General features: G+C 40.5%; 1 protein-coding gene across 1 annotated transcript in view; it reads right to left on the bottom strand.

Annotated features, from left to right (window-relative positions):
* Positions 1–2,756, bottom strand: part of Efemp1 (EGF containing fibulin extracellular matrix protein 1) — a 69,114-nt gene extending 66,358 nt beyond the window's left edge. The window contains exons 1-2 of the mRNA XM_031338820.1: positions 2,607–2,756; positions 1,347–1,436 (exon numbers count right to left, since the gene is read on the bottom strand). Of these exons, the coding sequence (XP_031194680.1) occupies positions 1,347–1,427 (81 nt within the window). The 5' untranslated portion in view covers positions 1,428–1,436; positions 2,607–2,756. The remainder of the gene's footprint in view (positions 1–1,346; positions 1,437–2,606) is intronic.
* Positions 2,757–10,978: the final 8,222 nt, after the last annotated feature.

The raw sequence follows: 10,978 nt of genomic DNA on the forward strand, positions 1-10,978 counted from the left end.
CTTGCTACTCAAAACCAATAAGATACAGGTGATTGGGAAATGGAGGGGGCATGAGAGGAGCAGTTCAAATATCTGCCTAGGAGACTGAGACAGATGATTATGCATTCAAGGCCAGGATGGGCTACAGAGTGAATTCCAGGATAGCATCTCAGAAAAGCAGTAAACTCTTTTATTAGATGAATATACAAGTAGACAATTTAATCCTAGCTCACTGAGAGGGCAGTAAGTTTAACCTGATTAACAAAACTTCCTCATTTGAAGATAAACATCAAATACTTTCATTTCCTTTATTTGTTTTAATATTAAATCAACACAATACTTTTGCTCAATGATTTTATTTACCATTGTTCTGAACAGCAGAAGGGAACATCTGCTGAACGGGTAATACTATTCTAGGGATAACATGATACAAAAGTGAGATAATGTTTATTATCAGTAATTGATATTAGCTCACTTCTGAGTTTTACTCTAAAAACATTTGCATTCTTTTGAATAGGATTACTTAATTTTAAGAATTGGAAAGAAGTAGAAAAATGTGTTTTTCATATACTCACCCAGGACAAATGTCATTCATCCCAGAACACTGAATGAGAGTTAGAAGACAACACAGAAGAACAAAGGCCTCATCCCAGCAAGGTGAGCCTGCTCTGCCCTTTCCTGACATGTCTATTAAGGGATGTGGGAGGGGTTAGATGATATTTTAAATATTTTATTAAACATTGGTTATGCTGATGCAACTAACTGACCAAATATGACTAAAAATTGCCAGAGATATAAATAGAAGTTGCAAGACCAAGATGCACACAGTGTACTTTAAATCCACTTTGGCAAATGCTGTCTCCCGATGACAGTTAAACTATCTACAGTACTCTTACATGAATAGACAGCCTTCCTGAGTCCAAGCATGAGAACTTCACGAGGACAGGCACAGATGAGATAGTGTACTTACACAATACATATTTAATTGATTTGAGTGTTACTCTGCATGCATTGATTGCATCTGCATGTACCCAGGCTTCCAGAGTCCTCAAACTCATTGATTAATTCAGTGTCTTAGAAACATGGAGCTTGCACAGACTTGAATTTTAAAAGAGTTCATTTTTGGTTTTGCACAACTCATTTTATTTTGCATCCATCTCACAAATCATTCATCTCAGCTGGTGATCAAATGCACCTTTGAAAAGACCCAACGCAGTTTATCAGGAATCCTAAGTTTGAATCATATTAAAGTGTTTAATTTATTTTGCTTCACAGAGTACTGCCCACTTGTCCTGGCAAAGACTGGTCAAGTCTTGTATCATAGACTATCACTCAACTCATGTATCTCAAATCCCATTACCCCTTACCGTATATGTGATGGTTTCCTCGGTGTCCTGTGATTTGACCAGCGCTATAGTCAGCAGAGTCAGGAAAAGTGTTCGCAACATCGTGATTCTCTAAGGGGAATGGGACAAAAAGATGTTTAGTATCAGCTGCCTGGGAAATCAAAACTTTATCAGTAAAGAAACAGGCGAGGAAAGGAAGATGGGGAGCCCCAAATACCCAGTTTCCAGTCTGCTTTCTCATCCTCATCCCAGCCACCAAATGAGCAAGACAAGAAAAACGTAGTGCAGAACTGCATTACTTCATTCCATCCATCCTGTACCAAGGTTGTTCAGCGTGAGTTCACACCATGCCTACTCATAAGGCTCCAGAAAACGGTAGTCAAAAGGGGATATAGAATATGATCAATTCCATCCCTTTGCCCTTTCGGAGGGAGGTGGAAATGGGAGCTCAGCATCTGTCTGTTTTCTGAAACTGTAGAATACCCACCCATGACTCACCTCTACCAGAAGTTCCACCTAGCTCAGGGAAAGATACCTGCAAACCATTATCAGTCACGTGGCTGCAGACTTTATTGTCCTTTAAAAAAAAATGTCCAAAATACCCAAACAAAACTGAGCTGAAGAGCTATCGATCTCTCAGTTCCTGATAGAATACCCCACAGAGCTTCTAACTCACTGCAGGGTGACTTCTCTAGTCCCCATTCTTAAAGCTCCATTTCCATATGAGCTCTTGGAGCACAACTTTGTTTTCAAGCTCAGGGCTTCTGGGATCAGCAGCTCAAAGTCACTGATCCCTTGTTCCTTCGTTCTCAGGTCTCAAAATGTGCTATGCACAGGGTCTAGGCTGCCTAAGGTAGGACTTCAGACAGCTTTGCAGCACAGGGTACCAATTTTGGGGTCCCTAGCCTGGTGCCTGAAGGGAAGTGAGCTCGGCTATCTTAAGGCGCCCTGTCAGCGGGGTTGCTGAGCGCTTTAGCTTCCAACCAGCTGCCGGGCAATCCAGGTGCCTTTCAAAGCCCGTACCTCAGTCACTGAACCTAGAGACCATAGTCACCAGCAAAACTCTCAGGGTTGATAGTCAGCGTGCATAGTCTGCCTCAACAAATGCCACCCAAGTACTGGCACAGGCTGACAGATTGCGATCCTAGACCCGCACCTCCACCTCCATCTTCTCTGTCCAGTTTCACAGTCCGGACAGTTCTTGGGTTTCCCTACCACACTTTCCAGTACAGCCCTAGCCGGTGCAGAGCAAATCTCTCGACCTCGGCTTCCGGCTCCTACCTGCGGGGGGGCCCGCGCAGCTCTCCTGCCCCGGCAGCGAAGGAGTGCGCTGGGGAGGGCAGCCTGGTGGGTCTGAACTGGCGAGGTCTGGCAGCAGCAGCAGCCACAGGAGGAGGAGAAAGGGAGAAGTAGGGCGAAGGGGGGCGGAGGAGAGAGAGGGAGGCGCAAGCGCCCTGCCCAGGCTTCCAACCATGCGGGAAGGCGCGCCTCTTGGCGTTGGTGTCTAGGGGCCCAGCTGTCCTCTGCAGTAAGACCCTTGGTACCCCGATTCACAGGAAATTGAGATACAACTAATATCTAAATATCACTCTCATCTAGCTTTTAGGCTTTACAGGAATGGCTTAAATGCCTTTTGATCTCAACAAGTGATCCCTGGGAGAATAAATTAAAGCCGTTAACAGAACTGGTCCTTTATTTTTCATCTCAGATTTTTATTTTTGGAGGGGGTGTGTTTTCTCTGCTTCCTTAAATGGTGAAAGGTGAGAATGAATGTGTTCATTTCTGGGTCTACTAGTTGTTAGGTGTTAGGAGTGAGCCAAATGGAACTCATGTTAACAAAATATGTGCCACCTTGAGGTGTGTATCTGGCCTCCACCCCCACCCCCAACCCCGTGTGTGTGTGTGTGTGTGTGTGTGTGTGTGTAGTGTGCTGATCTTTCAACTCCTTTCCTTCCTTTCTCATCCACAGTTTCACATTTTTCCTGATTACTGCTCATCCAAAATTAAATTAGGCATTTTTCTTGCTTCTTTCATAATAATGGTGGAATTTCAGGAATTTGAAGAGAGAGTCTCCACCACCCCCCTTCATCAAGTCATACCACACAGATTGTAGCTATTTCTGATAGCTTCTCCTGCCCCATAGTCAGGCAGTTAGTTCCCTTTGACTTCAGGTGTGCCTTTTAAGAACCAAGTCACCAAACACAATTTGAGAAGCAATAGAACCTGCTAAGTTGGAGGAGCTAAGGACTGTCCTGTCCGGGGGCAGATTGCAGAAGATGTGGAAGTGGCAAGTTGGTAGAGACTGCTGGAGAGCAGCTGTCAGGTGCTTGCTGCTCTTCTGTCTTCTGGGTGGGTGGGTTAAGTAGACATTGCCATCCAGTGGTGTGGTGACAAGCCATCTAGTACTGGACAGGATCAGATCTGCAGAACTAAGTATGGAAGGCTTTGATGATTGTAGCAAAGGCATTTACTACTATGTTTCCCTGACCCCACTAGTCACCAATGGCCCCAAACTGCTTTTCTTTGAAAAAGCAGGTTCTCTGTTTCCATACAATAAAAATCTCTCTCTATGTGCTTGCTTATTTAAACTCATTTCAGCTCTGTCTTTGTAGCAATGAGGTAAAAAAAGCTTCCAGTCCTCCATCTGCAGTGCAGTGATTTCTCTGCACACCCACTTGCTGGTTTACAACCTTAATTTAGACATCTGATGGGCATTTCAGACCGAACACATTCCAGCTTCATCCTCTCCCTCAGGCTGCTCCACCCATCAGCTTCACCATCTCAATCAATCGGAATTTCATCTCTCTCTCATCCTGCCCATGTCCAGCCGGCTTCATTTCTTTGCATAGTTCATTTAGTTCTTTAGAAAACTATGCCGACTTTCTCTCTGAGATAGATTCAGAACTGGACCATTTCTCCCATATCTTTGCAGCCACCCTGATTTAGCATTTTCCATCTGGATTATTTTAACAAAGCCTGATTGATCTCTCTGTGTGTACCTTTGGACCTCTGCAGCTGTTCCCATCAGAAGTTCCTGTAAATAGAATCATACAGTATATAATTGCTTTGGATCTGTTTTTCTTCACTCTGTGCTTTTGAGATGAACCTTTGTTAGAAGTTCATTTTTTTCATTATTGAATGGCATTCAGTTGTGTGGTTGTACCTCAAATTTTCTGCTGGCTTTTTGATAGATCTTTGTATTGTTTATGAGTAAAGCTGGTCTGGGTATTCATTTAGAATTGTTTGAGTAGGCATAAACATTTTCTTTTAGGTGAATACTTGAGGAGTAGAATTGTATGTTTATCTTCATAAGCTAAGGATACAATACTTTCCATCTTCTATTCCCACTTTGCTCTGTATCTTTACTGACACTTGGTACTTGACCTTTACAACACCATCTCTTCTTCTGGTGGCTAAAGTGTCTTGTGCAGTTTCCCATTACAGAACTTTCATGTCTCTGATACAGCATATTTCATTTGTCTATTGATAAACTTTTCTTTTAAAGACTTTGTTCAAAGCTTTTGTTGCTTTCTTTATTGATTTTGCCTGATTAGTTGTGGAAGTGATTTTCCAGTCATCTCTCCAGTGCTTTATACAAGTTGAATATGTTCTTCTTGTCTTTTTCTTGTGTTTCCTCTATCTTTTGAGAGTCAGTGTTTTCAGTTTTGATAAATTTTCTGACTTTCTGATATTTTGTCTCTTTTCTACTTAAAAATCTGTTTTGAGAAAACTTATTGTTTTTTGTTACAATTTCTAAAAAGTTACTGCTTTTGTCAAATGGAAGGATAAGATTTTTCTATTTCTAAGGTTTTTAAAATGATGTGTGTGGGTGTGTGTGGGGGTGGGTGGGGGTGCATGCACATGCATGCATGCCATATGTGCAGAGGTCAGAGGACAGCCTGTGGGAGTCACTTCTCTCCTTTCACCATGTGGGCCCCAGGAACTGAACTCAGATTGTCAGCTTGGCAGTGAGCACCCTTACTCAGCTGAGTCATCTTACTGGCCCCTTGAGGTTGTTTTGAGGCTAGAACAAGAAACCCATGGAGAATATCAAAAACACTTGAATAATTGTTTTTAGATATCAGAACATCTGGTGCTCCACCCTAACAGGATATTATTCAGGTGTCACTTCCTATCCTAACAGTGTCCTGACTAGTATAGAGGTGTTGCAAACAGCAATAAGGTTTGGGGCCTGTTGTTTCATGGTGGACCATTATCCCAGGTGGGACTAGTAAGAACTGAAAGAATAACCTGTTTTGTTTGTTTATTTTTTTGTGGTGCTGAGAATAAACCCAGGGCTTTATGGATGCTAGGCAACCATTCTACCACCTAGTTATAGCCCAGAACCTGAAGGAAGGGCAGTCTGTGGTCACTGTGCTCATGCATCGTGCTCTGTTTTTCTCCTCACACATTTGTGAACAGTCCTCACACTGTTCTTGCCTGCTTCTTATTTCTCTTCTGTGAATAACCTCTTGGTTTTTCTTCAGAAACCAAAGGCATATGGCGTAAGAGCTTGTTGAGGTCTGTTCATGGAGCATCTTGAAATGTACACAGAAGGCTCAGTAGTGTAGTTAAGGGGGGAAAGGTCAGAACCAGCAGAACAAACATGGCAACATAACTGAATCACAGCCTCTGGAGTGGCCTGCTTCTGTGTGCCAGTGGCAGTAGTGTGTGCTCCTGACACAGACCACCTTTTCTTCTTTTTTCTAGTCCTGAAGCCAAGACCTCCAAGCTCCAGGACTGTCTTTGTGATCTACAGGCAAGCTGAGAGCTGGGCAGCCTAAGAGCTTTTACTTCATTTATCCTTTGCCTGGATCATACATAACCTTGAATCCAGACACCATAGTTTGATGGAGAACACTTTTTCCTCTGTGTGATTTACATGAGGTTTATTTTTTCTCTGGTTTAATGGAGAGTGTGTGCCTTGAGTTTGCTAATCATAGCATCATATCTCCTACAGTCAAATAGAATGGCTTAGGAGTGGCAGACACATCCTAAGATAACCAACATACTGGCATATGGCCTGCATTCAAGTCTTGACTGGCATTTCCCAGCTATGTGAACTTTGAACTTAGCCTCTCTAGGCCTCAGTTTCCTCATATGTTAAACAAGGGGAGGGGAGTGATGCTTTTCTTTTTATACTATATGTTTTGCAAGTATTAAAGTACGCATAAATTTATCATTGTTGGGACTTTCTTATCATTGTTGCTACTGTCAATCTTGGTGGTCTATCATTTACTGCTCTGTGACTTGACCTTAGGAAATCATATTCATTCCAGGCCAAACAAATTAATGTCTAAAGTTTTTCATGTTTTTGTTTGCATCTCCCTCTCTTTTCTGAGATATTTTAGAAACAGCAGGCTGTGGGCACTGGTCTGCTGTGGTTTACTCTCTAGGTCATGGGATTGTGTGGATCACTAGTAAGCAGAATCTTAAGGTGAAATTATATTTGGAATAGGGCCTTCAGCATCTGTAAATATCTTCTAAATTTGTGAGGCTCTGAGATATTTAATGTTTTGAATTTCAAAAATTAAACATATGCTGGACTACCTCTTACTATTAATAAGTAAAAGTAACTAATATTATACAGCATGCCTATTGTCCCAGAAGCTAATAATCAGACTATGACTCATAACTTCTTAATATTATTACATTCTTCTTATGCAAAAAGGAGACTGAGGCAGGTAATAAGTAAGTAACTTACCTGGGTCACACAGTGAGGGTTCAAAGTCAGCTGGTCTGATGCCAGGAATGAGGCTGCAAGGGTTCTCTACACTACTTCTCTCTACCAGTGGGACTCAGTACACCAGGGACACAAAGAAGCAGCCAAGTACAAACACTGCAGTCATAGCAACTACAAGGATCCGAGGATGGAAGAATAGGCTTGAGCAGGATGTAGTTGAACAACAAATTTGACTTCATAAATTACTCCGAACTTACGAGAAGCTGAGAGTTTTAAAGGCTTAAAGCTCTGTTTGGTGGGAAGAATTCAGTTTCAGAGGAGTCTTAGATGTTGAAGACTATGAGAAGCCAATGTGCCCCAAGACTCTAATTTTGAAGCATGTATCAGGATCAAATTTTCCTTGTAAGTTTGCCTTATTTCTAAGAGAGGTTCATAGAGGTATGAGCTAATTGAGTACAATAAGGAACCACAGTGGTTATCTCTACATTCTTAGAGACCAAGACATGAATCATTAATTTATCTGACAGTTATGGCCGTGTACCCAAATCAGGCAATGCTAATGTCTTCTTATTTTATAAAAGTATGTTGGGCAGAAGGAGAGGTAACGACTATAGCCAGAATTTGGATGACTTAACTGATTAGTGTTACAGAAAGGATTTATTGTTATATAGTACTATTCTTAGCGGATTGATAAAAATTGATCACCTGCAAGAAAAAATGCTGATCAAATTAATTATTTTCCTTAGTCGTTCTTCATATTAGTGCTTAAGAATTCAATACTTTTTAATTGCTAAATAGAACATTATTGTCCATGACAATATTTTCTCGATAGGCAGACATAGGGGTTTCTGATATACTTACTATGACTCAAGCAAACTCAGGAATGTGATGGTGACTACTTTTTAGTGCTGAAATTCTCCCACTCTGTGTTGTCTTTCATCATTGAATTGGAGTTTATGTAAAGACAAAAGAAAGAAATAACTCAAGTGAACTTTCAGCACTTAATTAGTTTCTTAAGTGAAAAAAAAACAACCTAAACCCCTAAAGACCAAAACTGGAACACAGTAGAGTCGTAGCACAGACCTGCAATCCCAGTGCTTAGAAGGCTGAGGTAAGAGAGTCCTGGTTTGTAGACCAGGCTGAGCCACATCTTCCTCCCGTGCCACCACCCTCATACATACACACACCCACACCCACACACACACACAAACAGCATACCCCACACTGTTTCTGTCTCTCCACTATATATATGTATATATTTGTTTTATAGCATGATATTATATTTATCTACATACATTTTTGAGACCTGGTCCCATGTATCTCAGGCTTGCCCTGAACTTGCTATATAGCAAAAGATGTCCTTGAACTCTTGATCCTACTGCTTTCACCTACTGAGTTATCATTTTAATTCCACTGTGCCTAGCTTGCCAGTAATTCTAAATGTGTTTGCTGAAAATAAGGTGTGCTTATGTAATTGATTTCCAAAATGTCCTCTAAATATGAAGCCACGTGTTAGAAGATCAATACACTAAAATGTGTGATGCTGGTATTGAAGTTTGCATTTATGCAAGATTAATTGACGTTAAGTATGTCATTGGTGAGTCCTTTGTTTTAGTGACTGCCAAATGTATCATTCCTCAGAATCTACTTTGTGAAGCTTTCTTCCTGAATGCCAGATGGACATGAGAAAACTTTCAGTCATCTGGAGCTGGTAAATTGTTCTGAAATATTTGGAATTTTATTAGAGGCTTGATTTCATCATAGAGCAAAGAATATCTTGGACAAATAAAAGTCAAATCAATCAGAAATGATTGGAACCAGTAATTAGAGTTTCCTTGGAGAGATAAAATGTATGATGTAAAGCCCTGAGGAAGACAGCTTTCTAGCAAGTTCCCAGATCCTGGGAGGCAACCTCAGAGGTGGACACAGATGGGAAGCTTCGCTTTGTTTTCAGCTACAAATGCCCCCTCCCTCCTTTCAGACTTAACTTCTTTGGAACCCTCCTCCAGCTTGATAGGGTTTCAAGATGATTGTTGTTACTGAGCATGAAATTACAAAAACTCTCTTAAATGACTAATTTTCCCTCAATATGCAATTTAGAAAATTGACCCAAAGTTATTCCTTGTTGCTTACTTGCAACCTTTCCATAATAATATGTTAACTTCAAGAACTTTCAATGTTCTACTTTGCAACATTAAAATAAAGTCATTTAACTGATTTGTGGGGTGCCAGTGAGATGAGTTGGTAGATAAAGCTCTGGCTATGAAAGCCTGATGACCAGGATTCCATTCCCAGAAGTCACACAGATGTGGTAGAAGAGAACCCAGTTTCCAGACCTGCCTCTGACCCCCACATGAGGGCAGGGTCATACAGACCCTCATATACTCACAATGATAATACAATTTGTTTTTAAGATTGAAAAATTCCCCTCATTTTTGTGGATTTTTTTTTTTTTTACCACATAGATGTTTCTCACCTGTCCTTTAATAACTACTTAATTGTATCTTGATTATAGTTAAATTGGGTCTTTAGACCTCTTTGGAAATATTTAAACTCATCTTTAGGAGATGATGGTCCAAACAAAACCATAAAAACTTTACTTATGTTGAAATCTGTAATTTTAGAAAATGTATAATAGCTTCAGTAAGAATGATTTATTATTCCTCTCTCCACATCCCAGAGTATGCCATAACCTATATCAAAGCAACTCCTGAGACCAAGCCTAAAATGGAATGGACATTATTATTTTCTCTCTCCTATTTGAGGAATTTAAAACATAAATTATTTTGATAAACTAGTATTAACTTCTTTCTCATTGCAGAATGTGGAAAGACCAAAGAAAATACTTTCCATTTAGAATTTATAGTATTCTGCTAACGGACAAAATCTACGGAATGACATGACTGACTTTTACTGATGATTAAATAGGTCAAATAAGGAAATCCATTCATTCGAGGTAAGAGGTTAAAAGTTTACCTACCCACAAGAGACACTTTGCATGGATATTGCTTGGATTTCAGTCTTTTTCTTTCCTTAAGATCTCTGTTCAAGCAGATGCTTCCATTGTAGTTAATTTTTAAAAGGGTCAAGAATTATAAAACTGTATTGAATTTGTTCAGTTCAGTTGGAAGAATGACAAGCTCAGAAAGGATTTTCAAAGCATAAGAGCAGATGAATGTACTTTATAGAAAAAGGAAAGAGAAAAATGGGGATCCACTTGCCCCTGCTTCATGAAGAGGCTTGCAGAGTAGATGAGGTGTTCAGATTCACACTTGATAGAGGCAGAGTCAAGGACTCGAAGAAACATCTTTGCTTTCCCCTCCTTTCCCTACTCATTCCCTTCCTTCTCATTTCAAATTCATTTATTTTGATATAGGGTCTTGCTATGTAGTACTACGGTTATCCTTGAACTCCAGAACTGTTGACTGTCACTATCCGAGTTCTGGTATCACAGGTGAGTATGACCCTGATCAGCTTGTCATTTCCAGTCTTCCTTGTCTGTTTGACAAAGTTAGACTTTGTCAGCACCATCTACCTACTCAACATACATTACACATTTGACTGAGCTGTATTTCTAATCTCTATAGAAATGTTGAATGGTGCTGAAATTCATGTCTGTGGAATAAGGTGATAATATCTTTCACTGGGCCTCCTTCTCATCCTTCTAACAACCCAAGGTGAGAATATACTCTATTTACATTTATGCAGAACACTTTTGCCTCAGCATCTCTTGTCTGTCTGTCTGTCTGTCTGTCTGTCTGTCTGTCTGTCTGTCTGTCTCTGTCTCTGTCTCTCTCTCCCTCTCTCTCTCTCTCTTTACTGAATGCTTGTATCTGTTTTGGCTTCTTCCCCATTGCTTCTTACTGGGAATTTTTATCTCAAACTCAACTCCCTTTGGACAGACAATTCACTCAGTCTGTCTTCCCCAATGATGGATCACCGTTTGCATTATTTTTACACAGTAATATGC

This window comes from Mastomys coucha, unplaced genomic scaffold, assembly GCF_008632895.1.
Source record: "Mastomys coucha isolate ucsf_1 unplaced genomic scaffold, UCSF_Mcou_1 pScaffold22, whole genome shotgun sequence".
Lineage (NCBI taxonomy): Eukaryota > Metazoa > Chordata > Mammalia > Rodentia > Muridae > Mastomys > Mastomys coucha.